The following is a 21,314-nucleotide window of genomic DNA, read 5'->3' on the forward strand; positions in this document are numbered from 1 at the left end:
TTCTACTGGTGAAATTTTTACTTTTGAGTTCAATTTCTATGTGTTTCTGAATTATTCATAGTTTATGGTCACGAGCATATTTTCAAATAGCTGGTATCCAGGGTTGGGTTTTTGACGTCAAAAAGTGGTTTCTGACATGACAAGGGTATAATACTGGTTTAAACCGTCAAAAACCCGTCAAAAATGTCAAAAACTAAAGTTTGCCAAGAAAATATATGAACTTCAAAACTACCAACAGTTGCCATGCATTATATTGAAATTTAATTATACTATAGGTAATCAGCAAGTTTTAAAATATTTTTTAATTAAAATTAAGGTAAAGTAACAGATTTAAAATCTCAGAAATTTATATTCAAATGCATGTGCAGAAAAATTTTGCACAAAATTTTTTTAAATATTTATATTTTGAAAAAAAAAATTTTTTTTGATACTTAAGAAAATTAAAAGTTTATTACTATGCATTTTTGACGTATAAGGAACATATAACTAATATTTATAAGGAACTTACAAGTTATGTTGTATAAATACAAACTTGATACAAGTGTATGATGAAAAAAAATTTAATGTTATACCGAATATCTTTATTATCCAATATGTTAATTTGAATTTAAAAGTAGTTATATTTGGGAATAATGATAAATATAATTCATATTGTTTATTATATTTATTTATAATTATTACACTTATCATTTTAAAACAAATTTTACCTCTTAATTTTTTTCCCCCACTTGTATTAAGAATACAAATAATGCATATCTTGAAAGCAAGAAGTAATTATACAGCAGCTGAATATTTAGATATTCAACAAAACTATATAGTATTCAGCAAAATAAAATTCACAAGTATTTGGATAAACTAAATTTTCAGCATAGTAAATGAATAGGCTGAATATACTGTAAATCGACACTAACTACTCTGTGTATTTAAGGGGTCTAGGTGGTTTTGATTTCATCCAGAAAGCAAAAAATACTATTATGTTCGTTTCCATATAATATATTTAAAACTTGATCTAAGGTTTTGAATTTTTTTCAAGACATTACAAACAATACGAACATTTGTTTTATGAAAAATAATTTAAAAAATATCATAAGAAAATTTGTGAAATTTAATTTTATTTTGAGAAATTTTTTTAAAAAATTTATATACTATAACTCTTGCGCGCACGATTAAAAACATAAAAACATTGTTAAACACTTGAAACTACTTTTATTGGATGGTCAAATATTTATTAAATAAATTAAAGCTATTTTTTAAGAAAATTTAAAAATAAAAATAATTTTTAAAATTAAAAAAAAATTAATTTTTGAATTTTGACCTTTTTTTTTTACATTTGACATTAATAAACTACCAAAACATTAACCAATGCTTATAATTTAGGTTCAATTTAAGCAACATATCATAGTGAAGCTTTTCAGCAAGTTTTAGACCTCTATTTTAATTACAATCTGAGTTATTCTACGCGGAAGGTGAAAAATATCAAAATGAGAAAAACTGATTTAAAGACAAGATTTTAATTAAATAATTTAAAACAAACAATTTAGTCATTAAAATACTTTGAATATAGAGTTTTCAGTTTTTTTGACAAAGAAATCAATTATTTAATACTAAATTTTGATTGTACGTGGTTCTTCAGGATTTAAAAGCATGCTACGAGGCAGTAGTCAGAATTACGTAAACTACCCGTTACACACTTTGTACTCACAATATTGGTCTTGATAAATAGGTTTATGCTAAAACAGATATCCAATAAATATTAATATAAAAAATTCTTAGTAAATATTAAAATACAATATTTATAATTTTTTTAATATTTAAAAAAAATAATATAAATAGTCAAATATACCTATTTTTAAGTTTTGAATTTGTTTTATGTTAAAAGCTTCCAGCAGCATAACTTACACCTTCCTTACTTGCCAAGCGTTCGTTATCACGAATTGTTTTTCGTCGCTTAGCCTTACGTGCTTCATGAGAGGAAGCCAAAGCTCTTTTTGTTGAATATGTTTTTCTTACTTTATCAACATTCTCCAATTCAAAGCAAGCACTGCTATCAACCTTAAAATCTAAATGTTCGAAAATAGCCGAAAAACACTGGTGGCCATCATTAAAAATACTGACAGCAAGGAATGTTGCGATTTCTGCTATAACTAGTCCAGAACCTATAGTCTTAGGAGAAAACTTCCATATTAGAGAATTCAAAGACTCGTTTGGATTCTGAGTCTTTCCACCTAAACACCGCCTCAATAACTTAGGATGTGCTAAATCTTTGAAAATAGGTTTTACAATATCTCTGATAGCTTTCGCCACAGGATTTTTATGCTTATATTTACCTACAGTACCATTTTGTTTCGCGGCATTATATTTACACCATGTATCAGTAGTATCTGGACAATATTGATGTTGAGGATCATCGTCGACACTGAATGTATGACCCCAAACAGCCCAAATGGCTCTTTGCATCCCTATGGCATCACCGCTATTTGCTCGGATAGCATTACCATAATACGAAGTAAGTTTTTCAATTAAACTGTCGGTTAACCTGCCTTTACCACCAATTGTTTTCTTGTCGTCTAATAATTTTTTGCCATATGACATTTTCAGCTTCCTTAGCCTTGTGCTCATTCTCTTCTGCACATGACCAACACATTCAACTTTTTGAAGAGGAAATTCTTCACCATATGGGTTGTTTGCACTCAAAGTACTGAAAGTTTTAGCATCTCCGTCTCCAATGTAATTTAGATATTTCACCTCATAAAGCTTTTCAGAGCGCTGAAACATCTTTAGCATACCTTGTACTTCCATCATTCCAGAGGAGCCAGTGTGATTTTTACGACATACCCCTATGTGGCGACAGTACCACTTCTGGTACTCTGGTCCATATTTTTTACCTTTGTATGAATCACACCCTTTACAGAATGAAGACATTATTTCTACGTCTAAAACCTTTCCAGACTCAGAACCAATCAGTGTGCAAACGCCTACCTCTGAAGTGTGTCCCCTTGTCTTCCAGGTGCCATCACCACTGACAGTAAGGCATTTCTCCGAAGCAATTTTTTCCTCATTCGCTGCATTTGACATGCTTTCCGTGGCAACTTCTTTAATAACAGAGGCTAACTTGACATTAATTTCATTGTAGGATTTTCTGTTTAATGAGCATGGAATATTCATAATAGTGCAAAACTTAATTAGATCTTCTAAACCCTTACCAATAGCTCTCATAGCTAACACTGATCTTATGTTGATTTCAGGAGCATTCTTTTTTTTCCCAATCATTGTACAACTATTAAAGGTTGATACACTGCTACAATTGGTACATTTAATTTCAATGTTTGATGATAATCCACGCAATGATTTTTCTTTAAATTCTAACTTATTATAACATATATTGCAGCAGGAAACATTAGCGATATTGGAAAAAAACATATATAAATCAACAACACGATATCCTTCAAAATCTTCACTGCAATGTAAGAGACTAGAGTCCAAACTAAATTTGGAATTAGATAGCTTCTTACTTGAAGCTGAGGATGTTTTACTTTTATTTACATCGGTAACACGAGGTTTTCTGTCTTTATCAAAAAACTGATTCCCTCCGAACTTCCTTTTCTTTGGGCGTTGTCCAGAACGTCTTTTTTTGGTTGTATCCATTGCAGAATTATTGTAAATTACAATAATAACTCAGTAACAAAATAAGGTAATAGCTAGCAGCTTCAAACGAGTTTCTAACGAAATAACAAACAATGAATTTATTGATAGAAGTGTTGAGATGTAGCCTAAGACATAAGGTTATCACTTTTTTAAAAATAAAATAATAATCACGTGATTAGAATAATTGTTAATGCGCAAGAATGAAATAAAACGCATCAGTAAAAACGAAACTGTGAAAGACTGCAGACGACGTTGAGTGAAGGGGCGTGGCATTTCATGTTTTCAAAAAGTGTGTTTCAGTATTATTGCTGTAACTCATGAAGTTTTTTGAGTATTTTCTTAAACTTGGTGTCAAAATGCTCAGAATAAAACAGAGTATAACATATATTTTTTTCAAAAAATCGAAAATTTTGATGGGAAAAATAATAATTCGTATTGTCTTAATAATTAAGAAGATTATTAAGAAGACAACTAAAAAGATTATTAAGAAGATCTAAAAGAATATTAAAAATATTTTTCTTTAAAAGATGTCTAATGTACAAAACTGCTAATGTTTATCTTTAAAAACGTCTAATTTTTAGTATAATCTATACTATACACTAAATTTGGTTATAAATAAATTTCTTAATAATATCACTGCAGATTTTCAATAACACATGAAAATGAATACATAATATTATAAAAGATGTGAGCTTTCAAAAGTACAAGATTTTGGTTACTATTCAAAATATAAGTGTTTCCTCAAAATTTTCAATTTATTTTTTCTAGAACATATTTAGAAACACTATCCTTTATAAAAAATATATAAATTTTATGTATTAATTAAATTTCACATATGAATATAGGTTTTTGACATTTTCGACATTTTTGACAGTGAGGTTTTTGACGTGACGGTTTAAACCATGGTTTAAACTGTCAAAAACTGTCACATGTCAAAAACCTGCCAACCCTGCTGGTATCTATAGCTCAGTTGTAAGGACTTTTTTTTAACTTTAACATTCTAACAAACGCTGCGTATGATTTAGAGTGTGAAATATTGCACTGTGTCAAGCAACGAAATTTATGGACATTAGGACGCACATTTATGTTAGACGAAATGAAGTAATGACATTTCAAATGAAATAAAAAAATTCAATTTCTTGGATACTTTCGAATTTTTTTTAAATGCAAATTAAAATAATAAGGCTGAAATTATGTTTCATAAAGTATTGTGACCGTTTTGCTATTAAATTGCAAGGAAATGTTTAATTTTAAAATAAATTTTAGATAACAGCATGTACATTTTACACATGCAATTAAAATAATGATACAAAACTACAATTCAGGATCCTAAAGCTGCATTTAAAATTCTTTTTTTTTCACCATTGCTGAAAATTCTCTTCAGCTGAAAGTATTCACTGAGTTTTTTAGTAGTCAAAAATTTAATTAAATCTTAAATAAAATAAAATGAAAAATTAGTATGCTGATGAAGTTGTATTAGCTAAACTAAACTCAGCGGCGCGACAGCTCATAGAGGGCCAAGACCTACTGTGCCCATCTCAGTTTTCTTGACCATGGGCTCTGGGGTGCAGCAGCAGATGTTCTATTCAGGTGGTCAGCCGAACGCGGAACACCCAATGTTTAGCTCCCAAGCATGCTAGGTACTCATCTATCAACCCACTGAAGGGATGAAAGGCTGAGTCAACCTTGACCAACCCGAGGATCGAACCAGGGACTTGTGGCACGAAAGCGAGAAGCGCTACCGCTCAGCCACCGGGCGTCAGTTGTATTAGCTACCGAGCAGAATTATTACGTTATATTTTACTTTATTAAAACAAAATAAGAAACACATTAAACATACACAGGGTTCCTTTGGACAGTGGAATAAAATCTGTTAATTTTAAATAAAAAACTTAGTATCTTTTGTTTAAATAACTTATAGTTTTGATGCAATAATCTCATTGTTTGTTTCTAAGCCTAAAAATTCTTGCAAATCTATCACGAGCGTTGGTAAGTAAGCTAAGCAATGACTGGAACCGCTATTATATATTAATACTTACTATTTCAATAATCATGTTATTTATATATTCGTATTCCTTTTTAAGTAATTCATGAAATTGACTATCAATTTTGATTTATAAAATGGACTAATTATTTATGGGACTACCTATAAAACTCAACACTTCTCGCAAAAAGGAAGAAAAAAATTATTAAAAGTATGTTACAATCTATACAATACATTAAAAAATGTAAAGGATTAAAAATTAAATTGAAAATTTCAATTGCAAAATGAATAATCTGCTAACTTCAATCTTCCTACCTTGAGATTAAAGTTTGTAGATTTAATTTCAACAAATCATTGTGCTGCCCTTAATAATATATTATAGCGATACTGATATGTAAAGAAAATCTCCGAACAGGAAATTAAATAATAAATAATGCTGTTATGCAATTTCATAAACATTAAATAGCTCTCAATGAATTAAATAAATCCAACTTCCGTAAACGAATGACCAAGTAAATGTCATTTCCCGAATCCATAGATAAAGCCTCTTCCCATAGCTACTCAATATTCCATCCTAATAACGGGAGAAAATATTACAATAAATATATTTTCCGATTCTTCATAAGATCTACCATCTGTAAATGGGAAATTCTCCCTTCTGGTATGTGAATTGCATTTCTTACATGTTGTTACTAAATGCATCCCATGTCTTGTTACTATGACAACGTCATCCCCTTTGTCCATTCTCACTATGTTGCTTATCTATGGGAGTGGCAGAAGGAATTTATTTATTCACCGTGATGGAATTTTGAAGAAAAATTTTAATTCATAAAATGGAATTTTTTTTTTAATGTTGCTAAGACTTGCGATATTAATTTTAGAAGGAAGCAGTGTCTAAAACTTTTGTTAATAATTGATTTCCTAAAGTAAAGTAATTTTAAAGTGCTAGTTTTTTATTTATTATTTTTTAACCACGTTTATATCAACTTGCCTTCGGATATGTCTGTTCGGGTGGAATTTTGTAATGGATTTTAAACTAACTTTCCGACTAGCTACAGACTTCAAATTTGGCGCATAGTTCAGAATTGGAGGACAATGCATGAAAATGAAGAGAAAAAAGACATACAATGTAAAATAAAATTAAAGAAAAATTAATATTTTCGCGATTGTCTTTTGTTGTCGATTCGATTATTTCAAATTAGTGTTACATGTCAGTTGAGAAGTTTTGTGTACAGTGAGCGAAAAAATTGAGATTTTGGAAGTGGGTACAAGAAAAATAAAAATAATATTTTCAAAAACCACGTTTTTGCAGTGGAAAATAATAATTAAAAAACGAAAATTTGAAAAATGAAAAACGTGGGGCACATGAAATACATAACAGTACATATATACACACATATACACATTTTCTTACTCATATACATGCACAACCACATCCACATTCAGATGCAATTGCAGATATACATACACATATTCTCATGGACACACATACTGTTACTGTTATGTATTCCATGAGCCCCTCGTTTTTCGCTTTTCAAATTTTTTTATTTTTGTTTTTAATTAGTATTCTCCACTACAAAAACGTGGTTTTTAAAAATATTATTTTTATTTCTTTTTAATTTTAACTTTAGATTTTAATTTTAGTTTGTAACAAAATTACCGTTTAATCTTTATTTTTATAAATTTGTAAGCTTTAGAAATATTAAAAACTGGAACAGCTTTTGAAATTCGATAGCTATACTGATAATTAAATAAATAATTTTATAATATTTCAACAAAAATTCTTAGTGGTTTTTATTCACGTAAATCAAAACTAAAAAAAAAAAAGAATGCAATGTTTATGAAATAAAAGGCGTGCATAAAATGAACTTGCTTCGTTAGAGACGGTATATTTTGTATAATTATAAGACATGAATATAAATATATGATTACTCTAAATTCATGACAAAAATGTTAGCATAATTTGTAAATACTGTCGAAACTGTACTGAAGTACTTATAACTTTTCATTTCTGTTATCAACCATTATTCGTAATAACGTGTAAAAAATATTAGGGGTCCAAACCTTCAATCACTTTCCTAAATAACTAAACTATTGGATTATGCTACAACTGTATTTTCAGAACTGTATTTTTTTAACAGTGATAAGACCATGGTGAACGAGAGCCAATAAGTTCTTAGAAGACCAGTATAACAGTAGTTTTGAATTTAAATTGTTTTCCGATTAAAAATTTGTCCAAATATAGAAATAAGTAGTAGTTATAGTGGGCTAGGTTTAGTAAGTAATAATGCTGTAGTCTTGTCATAGCCATTTATGCTTTTGGCAATGGCATGCCAAAAGCATAAATGGCAGGAGACGATTTGTTGACCAATCTAGGCTATTTTTTCTTCACATTTTAAAATCATGTCGTTCTTTTAGTTTTATTATATTTTTATTCATCCCGTTAATTTTATAATATTTCATGATGTCATGTCAGTTTTATTGTGATCTATGAGCCAAGTTAAATAAAATTTTAATGGATCACATCTGCGCTAGAGCACGTTAGAACACTTTATTGGTAAATATTCCGCGTTGGAGAGTGTTTTGGTCATTCATCCTTATTTAATCAATACTAAAGCCAACTAACGCTCAAGCAAAAGATACTATTAACGTTTTGGGTGCTCTCTGATGCCTTAGTTTAACGTAAGACCTCATTTTTCATATTTAGGTGAATTTCCAACTATTGTCTTTTCAATAAAATTATTATTTATTTTTTGCAAAAAAATGTTCGTAATATATTTATCTTATGATAATTTATTTAAGCAGGTGAGATATGTATCTAAAGAACAAAAGAGAAAAAAAAGGTAAAATAATAAGCCTATGTCTAATAGTAAAGTTGACATATTTAACCTACAAATATTTTTATTAGCGATAAAATCTGTAGTTCAAAATTTATGAATATCAAAGCGCTTCGCATTTGAGTTTTACACTGAAAATTTTTTTCAAAGAAAGCAAATATTAAAATAATTCTGAAAATAAAATTTAAAGATCTAAATTTCGAGATGTTAGAAACCCCTTTTTTTTCCTTTCCTTATCTCTCTCTCTCTCGTTTTTTTCCCCCTTTGTGTACTTAAAAATACTGACAATACAACTTCTTCACAAATGAATTATTTAATTTCAGAATTATTTAATTTAACGAATTTTTATTGGATTGATGCTGAGTTTGTTTGTAAACTAGTGGAATAACATTATAACTAAATAATTACATAAACAGACCTTAATAAATTTTCTTAACTTTTAAAATTATTTTTTTCCACTTATTTGAATATATATTTCCCATAATGATAAAGCTCAAAGTTATGAGTATTTTATTCTATTATTTTATTTCGTTATTCATTAATCTTAAAATATACGCTATCGCAATCTTCACATAAAATTGCAGATGAACTTCTAATTGCCATACACCAGAAGGAATGGAAGAGAAATTCAGTATTATTGTTAAAATACACAAACATTCTTATGTAGAAATACTTAAGTTCCAAAATAATTTATATGCTCAAAAAATGAAAAAAACAATGTTTTGAAGAAAGTACTTCACTGAGTTTGATATATCTTTACGAAATTTAAATTGTTGCTCATTACTGAACCAATTAGAGTTTGTAAAATGTTTAAACGAAAATGAAATGAAGCAAACCATTAAGAAAAAGTAACAAACCGCAAAGAATAAATCTTTTTGTAATTACAATAACAATTCTTACAAACTTTCTTATTCATAACATATTTTGTTAAAACTAGAAGTATTTTAAGAGTGAATATATTTATATTAAGTGATCCCCTTGTGTTTTTTTTTAATAAAAAAAATCCCCTGTGATGTTTGATAAATTTGATTAAATTTCATTTTTACCATGCATTGGTTCTTAGGACGATGGGCTTGTGTTCTTGAGAACGGAAATTTTTTTCCCGCCGGCCGAAAAATACCCGTGTATTAAATGATGACTGGTGCACTTTAAATCCGCCGGGGTCACAAAGTCCACTAAGTTCCTATAAGAAATCAAGACATCTGGGGTATTGAATTGGAGGCTGATCTTTCTCTTTTTCAAGTCACAATTACGATTTGTGAATAATGGAGTATGATTAGGTTTTTTCTGTAAAACGGACAGTGATGTATGTATGACTGAAGCCATATTCTTGTCAATAGATGGCGCCACTAAAAAAACTAAAAGCGCACCCTCTGCCTTAAAAATGTTAAGCAAGTTTACTGATTGGCAAGTGACATAAGTAACAACAACAGCTATGGTTCGTAGCTTTATATAAAAAAATGAAATGCTATTAAAAAGAAATATATAACAACGGTAATTTAAAGGGAACTAATTCAATTTGAAACACAAAATATTACTAAACGTATGATTGCTTTTTACTATAAGTCTTAGATGTTTTGCACTGAAGGTTGTTTAGCTTTCTCTCTTGCGTTTGAAACATATCTTAATACCTAAAGAAAGCTTACTTTGTTTTTATCCTCCCGCTTGGCAAGCTATAGACCACTAATCACTTCATGGTACCACTAATCTTAAGAGTTGCAGAAGTGGTTTAAAAAATGTAGGGAATGTCACCTGCATATAGTTGAATTAACTGCAACTGTGAAATTATTGCACATAAACTTTTTTTTAAAGAGGTCTTTGTGAAGAGAGAATTTTGTGTTACGTCAAAGCCTACCAGGATCTTATTGCAGGACCTTTCCCAAAGTAAAAAAAAATGTTCTGTGAATTTTTGGTAAAATTTTTGAAGATTCTTAACACAAAATTGTATTTTTTTTTTCTTTAATAAAGAGATCCTTTACCAGTTTCTTTAAAAAGTACATTAATAAACAATATGTTTTGTATAAAGAACTTTTGCCGGGTCCTCATCCATCCCGGACCCGGAGATAATTCTCCCTCTTTTTCCCCTTTCTCCTTGAGTACAAACTACATATGTAAATTAAATGAATAATTTTCTTAAATAAATAGAAATGTTTGCTACTTTTTCACTGAAATTCGAACGTTTCCAAATTTCCAACAGAATTAACATTATCCTGTAACTAGTGGGGGGAAACTAATTGTAACCTGTGGTTTGACTTCTTATAGAAAAAAAATCATTTGTGAAAAAAAGCAGTACATCCATGACTTTTCGTGAATCATATTGTATACAACAAAATAATGAAAATTTTGGTTAAATCAGATCGCTTCTAGGACGAACAGTATAGATCCTACATGTCTTAGCGCAAATCTGTGTTACAATACCTAATCCTACAAATAATAAATACACATTAGGCATTTTAGCATATTTCTTAAAAATTTCGAAATAGAATGAGAGAAAAAAATACTGTTTTGGATTAGAATATATAATCTGCATTCATCGATGAGGAAATATTTGCATTCAAAATACATTATTAAACTCTGTTGAAATATTTCATAGAAACATTTTGAATCAATTCATTCGGCTTTTTTACCTTATTAATCTAATTTTTAAGAATCACTTTAAAAGAAATATGTGTTAAGTGGAATTTCGAGACACCAACATACACACACACAGAAAATGAAATTACTTTTTGCCAAATAAATCTTATTTCGAATTGAATAATTTTTTTACTCCTACTGTTTAAGCTATGTTATCGCTAGTTGTCGCTGAACTTGAACAAAATAAATTAAACCTTATAAAAAATTTATCCCAAATCTAACATTTCACTCTGCAAAACATGAATGAATAATACCCTTTCAGTACATCACCCCGATCTCTCCCACCTTAGAATCATCCCTTTTTAAGATAAGACTCTTTAATCCCTCTCCTCCTCATCCTTGCTCCTCCGCATCTTTCGGAAGCCCAAGATGTAATTGGATTGATCCATCACTCTTCTGAATTCCATCACAACATCTCCCTCTCCCAACGTGTGCGGGAATAAAGTCCTTCTTGTGTGACGTCACTCATCCTGTACCCCCCCCCCTACAAGCTCCGTGCATTCTAGTAGAGGTGGGTAGAAAATCTAGAAAATATCGATCTTAGTGTGTTTAGTATATGTGTACTTTTGGTACTTTTATCCTCTCTTGGGTGGTGTCCCAGAAAAAGAATTTTTCTCGATATTGAAAGAAGAAAGTCTACTTTAATTCGTAACAATTCCGAACTTTGCCTTTTAAATTTTTTATGAAAACCTCCCGATAATACGGAATGATCTGAAACTCACGCAAATAATTTTGATAAATTATTGACATTAATTATAAATCAAAAAGTTTGATTATAATTTATTTATTTGTTTGTTTCATTAAATACACTATCTGGTCAAACTTATTTGGGCATCTATCTAAAGACCTACAGGATCGCTCAGTTCCTGTGGCCGAAAACATGTATGTAGACATTCTGACCCTACTACAAAAAAAACACGATATTTTATAAGTTTTTTTTGTCAGGAGTAAAAACTTGACTTGAACTGGAGGTAGAAAATGAGGTTGTGTTTTGCAAAAAGAAACCCTCCTTAATAAACCTCATTTATGCTTCATAAAATCAACCTCATGTTTAGCTCAGAAATGCTTTAAGTTGAAATCGTGGGAAATTATTCACATCTCAAATATACTTATTTTCTTGAAATAAAGAAAAATTACCTCCACATCTCGGAAACAACTTCTCTAAGTTGGTTGCTCTATGGTAGATTTCTATCAACCTGAAGTGCACATAAAATAATTTCTCAAACCTTGATTATAAACCTTAGGAGGTAGATTCTTTATGGTTGTTTTTTAAAGTAAACTTCAAATGGTCTTCAAATCAACCTTAACATTTCAAAACAACCTCAATTAAACATCAAAAAAACACCTTAAGTTTTTTAAATGGTAATGTCACTCTCCCAACTCAATGGCAATATTTCAAGGAAGACCATTTTCTCTTCTACAAAAATAACTGCTCTATTCACAAATCGAGACTTGGTTTTATAAAATGGATACTCAAAATCTGATTTAGTCTTTTCAAAGCCTCGATCTAAATTTCAAAGAACTATTTTGGATTGAATTAGAACGCAGATGATGTAGCCAACCGAATCGACCGTCCTTACAGCCAACACTCGCTTCTGCTGTGATGGACGAGGTGTCAATTGTTATGGCAACCTGTCAAAACTGATGCAAAGCTCCCCAGACATTTTCATTCTGTCATCGATGTAAAAAGTAGACCAACATTATATTTATATATGACCCAGGGCTCTTTGAATTTGCACCACTAGGTGTCTGAATACTCTTGCCCAGAAAATGTATACATTATAGGGTTGGTCTTTCTATTTGGTCTTTAAAGCACAAACGAAATATTTTGTCAAAATTTCGATGACTTTTTGGCATAAATGTAACTAGTTTCAATGATACAGTCCTCAAACAAACACACTCCAACCTCAAAATTCGGTACTTTGCATAAATGCAGCCAAGTATCGTTCATACAACGCTTAAACAATGGCACTCTTTTATTGAAATTTCATTAATTGTTTTGCATAAATGTACTTGAGACAAACTCACTTTTTCGGCAACCTTTCTGCATAAACGTAGCTGAGCTTCGTTGATACAACACTCAAACAAATACACTCTATTCTCGAAATTTTTATTAATCGGTTTGCATAAATGTTGATGAGTTCAGTTGATACAGCACTCAAAAAAGAGTAATTTTTAGTCGAAATTGCATTTACCGTTTTTCAAAAATGTAACTTAGACAAATTCAGTCTTTTGTAAGAGTTCAGCTGTCGTTTTGCATAAATGTAGCTGAGTTTCGTTTATATAACACTCAGTTTCCCTTTACAATGCATGGGGGACTGTAAACTTGTTGTCTTACTCGCTCAATTTCACAAATCGAACAAAAAGTTTCTACAGCGTTAAATTAGTTGATATGTGTGGCCAAATTTTTAAAACCAAAACGAGAAATTATATGACCAAGGGTTGATATCAACGCTGCTAATATGTTGCTCAACAGTGAAAACGCATTGTTCTTTTGTGTATTTCTCCATTTTTGATAATCCAGAATTGTCCAGAATAATCCAGAACTGTCTGACTGTCTCTTAAAATTTTCCTGGGAGACGATTTGCAAACATGGAAATGGACAGAGGCGTACAAATAGCGTAAAAATCAAAATCCTGTGTGGATTTTGCGATATTCTTTGCTAAATGTTCCCACTACTATAAATACATAAAAAAAAAATTAAGATTTTAAGTCAAAACATAAAATGATCTGTAGAAAAACATAACACGAGATCTCGCCGGTTTGATAAAATGGATATTTTGCTGGAAAATGTGTTTCACTGCTGAAAATAAATCAAGTAAATAAGTAATGCAATTTGTATACTATTAAATATAGCTACTTAGTAAAAGATTATAAATAATGTTTTATTCTTAAAATAGTAGATATAAAATTACATCACTTGAACAAAACTATCAAATCACATAATCGAGGTTTTATAAAGAAAAATATTTCTAACGTTTAAGATGAGTTTATCTGTATAATCTTCTAAGCTCTGTTCTGATGTTATTAAAAAAAATGAAGAAAGATTCTGGCAGTGTGCCATGGGAGTAACTTTTGCTTTTTTCAAACATTTTGTTAGGAATTCACCAAAAAAAAAAAAAAAATAGATGAAAAAAGTTTAAAGAGTAAAGAGCTTCTTTAAACTTGTATTGCTCTTACTAGATCACAAAAAAAGAAGTTATACGAAGAAAAAAAAATTTTTTTTTTGGATCACAATATAAGGAGAAAATATTTCGAGTTATTTTTTCAAGTTGAGATGTTTGTTATTTGTAAAAGAATTGACTTCTTCGATCGTTTCATCTCTAAATGCTTTTTTTTATTAATTGATATCAATTGATTCATTTTACACTTAAGTATAGTGAAAATAAAATTCTGCAAATTTATATTAACACAATTTAATTGAACATTTCTAAAAAATATCAATTATTTAAACTATCCACTCACTTAATATTTTAACACCTTAATGCGTTTTTATTGCAAAATTTATACAGGGTGTTTCGTAAATACCGCTTTTAAAATATATTTTTTAAAACTCTTGTTCGGAATGAAGTTGAGAATTATGCACATTAGCGTGAATATTAAAGCGTGAAATTCCAAAAGTGTGCGCAAATTCAAGACAAGAAAAAATCAACATGCTATCGCAGTTTAGTGGATCACTACTGGGAAAAGCGGGACGAAAACATAAAAACATGTTTGATTACCAGTGAAAAAAGAAATAAGTTAAAGCTTGATAACTAGAAGCAACTCTAAACTTCATAAGGCAATCAAACAGGTTTTGTTGTTTTTTATCCAGTTCCCTCCTATTAAATTGCGTTGATTTCAATAGTTTGTTTTTTACACGCTTAATTATTTTATTGATGTTTTTGTTAACATGCGTGTAAGTTAATTTCATTTTTGTGAGGATTCGAAATATATAAATAGTGGTGAATAGGAAGCCCTGTGTATAATTTGCTGATGAAATAAATAAAGTTAAATCAACGAAAATGATGAGTTTAGTTTTAATTTCGCAACTCAACAGTTATAAGTTGATAACTATTTATGTATATATATAAATTTACATAGCTTACTGTTGCTTTTTATCCAGTTCCCTCCTATTAAGTTGACACTGATTTCAATTGTTAGCTTATTTTTTACACGCTTAATTATTATTTTGTTGCCTCTAATTAATGCATGTAAGCTAATTTTATTTTCTTGAGGATTCGAAATTTATAAATAGGAAGCCCTGTGTATAATTGCTGATAAAATAAATCAACGAAATTTCGCTTAATCAACGAAAATGATGAGTTTAGTTTTAATTTCGAAACTCAACAGTTATAAGTTGATAGCTATTTATGTATATCTAGAAATGATGAAATTTACATCATTTGAAACTACAAGGTTAAGCGTTAAACACGACAACATACCATAAAGATACGTAGCATCTAAAATAAAATATGATCATGAGCAGGTGCTTTAAATCTTCTGTACGGGAGCGCACAGGAGCTAACGTGAAGGTGCGAAATCTCCCTATTAGAGAGATTTCGCACTTTTACGTTAGCTATTATTAGTAACTATTATTCATTTGTATTTATTCTCAAATATAACAATTTTAATTGTGGTAAAACTAGGCTCTATAAAAATTAGCTGTTAAAATATAAATAGTAATAATTTAAAATAATAAAAAATAAAATATATAAGAAATAACTGTTAAAAATATTGCAATTGGCGCATGGTACACAATATTTTAAAAATTATTAAACGTTTAATAATCCACACTTTTTGTGAATTTTATTGAAATTTTTTTACAACGTATATAATTCGAAAAAAACTATTATATTTAATTATTATATTATATTAAATTATATTTTAAAAAAAATACATTTAAACACAATATACTTACAATTAAAAACAAACAATTAAAAAAAATATTTGACTGCAAATGAAAATTGATAGCTTTAATTAGATTTATCTAAAGAAAATGTATTGAAGCAAATCCGTCATGACTAACTAATTAAATCAAATATTAAGATCGTTTACTAAAGTTATAATGAATGACATGAAATCATGAATATTTAATTAAATAAAGTTAGTGAAGCGAATACAGCTCTTTGAAAGGAAACATAGAGTCTTCAGAAAAGTTCTTCAACTTTTGAAGTAACTTTAAACATTACAAACTGATAAGAAGTTATGATATGGTTGAATAACTGACTAATATAATTAATTATTAGATAATTAAATTCTGTACTCCTATTTTGTTTTTGCTTAGAATTTATTTTTGCCATTTAGCATAAACGTAATGGTTATAATTTATAATATAGCTTTTAATTCTTTTATTATTATTAATGCATATGTTAACGCAAAAATAAAATCGATTAACCTTTAGGCAAGATAAAGAAAAATCTTCAATAACAGTTATTGTCATGCAGCTACCGTTGTTTTGATTTTTCTTTACAAAATAAACATTACAATAATTATTAATTTGATAAAGATACTCTTTTTTGCTTTGAAATACCTTTCGTATTCTTTTAATATCATCAATAAAAATTGTATCAGCAGCAAAATTTATATTTGTATGCATAAAGGCTATTTGTGTAAGGAGATAATATTTACATAAATATCACATATATTAGATAATATTTATATAATTATCACAATATAAGGAGAAAATATTTCGAGTTGAGATGTTTGTTATTCGTAAAAAAATCGACTTCTTTGATAGTTTCGTCTCTAAATGCTTCTTTTTCAAGTGTCGTGAAAATAAAATTCTGTAAATGCATATTACCACAATTTAATTGACATTTAAAAAAAATAGCAATTATCTTAACTATCCACTCACTTAATATTTTAACACTTTAACGCGTTTTTATTGCAAAAGTTATACAGGGTGTTTCGTAAATACCGCTTTAAAATATATTTTTTAAAACTCTTGTTAAGAATGAAGTTGAGAAATAAACAAGCACATTAGCGTAAGGCGGGACGAAAACATAAAAACATGTTTGATTGCCAGTGAGAAAAGAAAAAAGTTAAAGCTTGATAACTAGAAGCAACTCCAAACTTCATAAGGCAATCGCACAGGTTTTGTTGCTTTTTATCCAGTTCCCTCCTATTAAGTTGACACTGATTTCAATTGTTAGCTTATTTTTTACACGCTTAATTATTATTTTGTTGCCTCTAATTAATGCATGTAAGCTAATTTTATTTTCTTGAGGATTCGAAATATATAAATAGGAAGCCCTGTGTATAATTGCTGATAAAATAAATCAACGAAATTTCGCTTAATCAACGAAAATGATGAGTTTAGTTTTAATTTCGAAACTCAACAGTTATAAGTTGATAGCTATTTATGTATATCTAGAAATGATGAAATTTACATCATTTGAAACTACAAGGTTAAGCGTTAAACACGACAACATGCCATACAGATACGCAGCATCTAAAATAAAATGGGAGCATGAGCGGTGTTTTAAATCTTATGTGAGGGAGCGCACGGTAGCTAACGTGAAGGTGCGAAATCTCCCTAATAGAGAGATTTCGCACTTTTACATTAGCTGTTATTAGTAACTATTATTTGTATTTATTCTCAAATATAACAATTTTAATAGTGGTAAAGCATGACTCTGTAAAAAGAAACTTAAAAAATAAATATTGCGATTGACGCAATATTTATTTTTTTATGCAATTATTAGTATGGTATACAATATTTTAAAAATTACTTGACACTTTAAATAATTCTTGCTTTTTATGAAATTTATTTACATTTCAATTAAAACGTACATAATTTGGAAATTATGTACTTTCTCCTATTGTTATTTTTTAAAAAAAAAATATTTTTAAGCAACATACATACTATTAATAAAATACGTACAATTGAAAAAATAGTTGATTGCAAATGCAAGTTGATAACTTTGATTAGATTTATCTAAAGAACATATATAGAAGCAAGTCTGTCATGACTAACTAATTAAATCAAATATTAAGATCTCTAACTAAAGTTAAAATGAATGACATGAAATCATGATAAGTTAATTGATTAAAGTAAGTGAAGCGAATACAGCTCTTTGAAAGGAAACAGTTGAATCTTCAGAAAAGTTCTTCAACTTTTGAAGTAACTTTAAACATTACAAACTGATAAGAAGTTATGATATGGTTGAATAACTAACTAATATAATTAATTATTAGATAATTAAATTCTGTACTCCTATTTGGTTTAAATTTAGAATTTTATTTTTGCCATTCATCATAAACGTAATGGTTATATTTTGTAACATAGCTTTTAATTCTTTTATTATTATAAATGCATATGTTAATTCAAAAATAAAATCAATTAACTTTTAGTCATTATTTAACTTTTAGGCAAGGTAAAAAAAAATAAATCTCAATAACAGTTATTGTCATGCAGCTACCGTTGTTTTGATTTTTCTTCACAAAATAAACATTACAATAATTATTAATTTACTAATGTTACTCTTTTTCATTTATGAACCTTTTAATATCATCGTATTTTTAATATATCATCGATATTCGTATTCCTTTAATATCATCGATAAAAATTATGCACGTGGCAAAAAAAAATGCCTGCATTTAAAGCTGTTTGTCAAAATTATACTTTTCTCAAAGAATTTCAAAACATTCTGCATTTAAATTTAAACTGTTTAATGTTTCAAGAAAATATTTTGTTTTTTCAAAATGCATAGTGTTTTTGAAAAAGTTTTTTTAATTGTTTCTTTTTCAGGGAATATATAAAAAAAAGTTCTAAAACAGAATTTTAGAACAGTAAAATTCTGCACTAATTCTGTCTAAAAGTCTTTTCTACAAACATTACCGATTTATTCACTAATTGGGGTTTTGAAAAGTTAGTTTTCGAAAGAATCTGATTCACATTATTAAGTATTGTTATCAAGTAGTTTTGCAATTCATTAAGCTAAGCAATCAAACAGTTCTCTAACTCATCAAGTACTTCAATTAAATTGTTCTACAACTAATCAAGAACTAGGACTAGGCAGTTCCGTATAATCAATTACTCTACTGTAGGTGATCTTCGACTCATGAAATACTGTAACTGAATTGTTCTAGAAGTAATCAAGTATTGCAATCAACGACCTATGTGACTTATGAAATATTGCATCAAGAAGATCTATGACTAACCAAGTTCAGGGTGTTTAAAGCAAATTTAATTTTGTACAATATATGAAAATTAAGAAAAAATGCAAAGAACCGAAAAAATCAAAATTAATCAATCGTCAAACGATTTGTGAAATAAATAAAGTAGAATACTACTTTATTTTAGATATTATTTACATCTTTTAAGCAATAAATAGTTTGATTTTATCACTTTTATCGATGTTTAATTAAAACAATATCTATGTTTATTGGAAAGGTTTTTTAATGTAACATGCACTATGTGTCGATATATGTTTTACCAGTCCTAAAGCTGAGAGCGTTCGCTAAATATAACTATTAAAAATGCCTTGTTTGTTTCGAACTTTGAAACAAAACTTATCAGCCATTTGAAATCGAAATATTTTGAATTAAAATCATACGTCACAATTAATTATAACTTGATAAGAAAGTTTTAATTTTTTTTAAAAAAATAAACATAGTTCACTGAGGAAAAAAAAGAGTTAAAAAATTAAGAGGATATGGCAAAATTAAACGTGTTTCTTGCTCTATCGAAACACCAAAAAGCTCTGAACTTTTTTCCGAAGTGATTTGGTAATGATTTTGGTAAAATTAATAATAAAATATGGTTTCATAATAGGTGATAAAATTTGGTTAATGTGGTGAAATTCGGTAATTTAATCATAATATCTTAAAGCATGGCATGAAAAAAACATTTATTCGGTAAAATTTACTTAATAGTTTCGTATTTTGTACTAAATGTGTGCTAATAAAAATTATATTTTGAAAACTAGAATTTATGGCGAACCGTTGCTATGAAAACGGAAAAATCTCTAAATAAATGATTTAAATGCAGTATATTTTAGTTTTATTAACCAGAATTGTGTTTTTTTTTTATTATTATTTTTTTTTACAAGAATTGTCATTATTATACAGTACGGTAATTTTTAAAGGTGTTTTCCTTCGTGCTCGGCAAATTAAAAAAATTATTATTGCAAGAATATTTAAACACAATGCACATAGCATTACGCTAAAACAATTTATAGCTAGAATAGTAGAATTAAAATGAGAAAATTTAAATATCGTTTTCTTGACTTGTTAAATCTAAATCCATCAGCACCGCATTTAACTAATCTAATGTTTACATTAAATTCAAGTATGAGTTCTATCAACACACTTTATTTATGTCCTCTAAAGATGAAAATCAGTCAAATGCGGTACACAAATCACTCACATCTAATTTTCCTTATTTTGACTGTCTACATACACCAAATATTTGGAATAATTGCTTTTCGTAATCTAGCTTTAACCGTGTCTGCATAAAACACGCGACTTTCTCAGTGACGCCGATAATCATCACCTGTAGGGGATCAATTACCCTCTGTGGTAATCACTACTCATTGCTCAGTAAGGTGTAATTTGACAACCAGTTTCTGGAGTAATCGCTTCCTTCGAGTGAGAAAAGGGTTGGGCTAGCTTACATGGGTTGATCGTTATTTAAATATTTTGAAGCTTTCTGCGTTCTAATGTAATGAAATTTTCGAAGTTGACTAGAGTTTAGAAAATGTATGTAAATATCAGAATAAATAGGGAAAATACTAGCTTCTTTTTTTTAGCCATTACACATAAATTGTGTTATTTCACATAATTTACGCATACATTGCGCCTTACACATAAATTGTAGCACTACATTCCAGTTTGATTTTAATACAAATTTTAATTTTTTCAAGCGCAGGAGACGTAATGCAATATACACTGCTAAAACTTCCGGAGGAAATCACAGTATAAACAAGTACTGTGCACTTTTGGTACATCATCCGCAAAATATACACCGAAGAGCCATTACATTATGACCACCCTCCATCTATAACAATGGGCTCACCCAGGTTTTCATGGTTTCTCGCCCAGGAATAATGTTTTCATGGGGCACATTAGGACCCATAATCCTCATAGAACAATCCCTGACGTCTGTTAGCTACTTGAACATAGTTGCAGACCAGGTTCACCCTTTCATGGTAACAGTTTTTCCTGCGGGGGATGGTGTTTACCAACAGGATAATGCACCATGTCATAACGGTCGAATCGCCATGGATTGG

The 21,314-nt window shown here is 28.9% G+C and overlaps 2 protein-coding genes across 5 annotated transcripts in view; one reads left to right on the forward strand and one right to left on the reverse strand.

Annotated features, from left to right (window-relative positions):
• Positions 1-21,314, forward strand: part of LOC107447376 (coiled-coil domain-containing protein AGAP005037) — a 759,443-nt gene that overhangs the window by 187,104 nt on the left and 551,025 nt on the right. The window lies entirely within an intron of this gene.
• Positions 419-4,040, reverse strand: LOC147802773 (uncharacterized). Its single transcript, XM_087153229.1, has one exon. It carries the CDS (start codon positions 3,643-3,645, stop codon positions 1,873-1,875), a length of 1,773 nt encoding a protein of 590 aa, XP_087009355.1. The 5' UTR covers positions 3,646-4,040; the 3' UTR covers positions 419-1,872.

This window comes from Parasteatoda tepidariorum, chromosome 10 (assembly GCF_982258835.1).
Source record: "Parasteatoda tepidariorum strain Cologne lab strain chromosome 10, Ptep-v5.0, whole genome shotgun sequence".
In the NCBI taxonomy this organism is placed as follows: Eukaryota; Metazoa; Arthropoda; class Arachnida; order Araneae; family Theridiidae; genus Parasteatoda; species Parasteatoda tepidariorum.

What these genes read in the sequence shown, in the direction of transcription:
- LOC147802773 (XM_087153229.1), bottom strand. Translation starts at nt 3,645, where the DNA reads ATGGATACAACCAAAAAAAGACGTTCTGGACAACGCCCAAAGAAAAGG.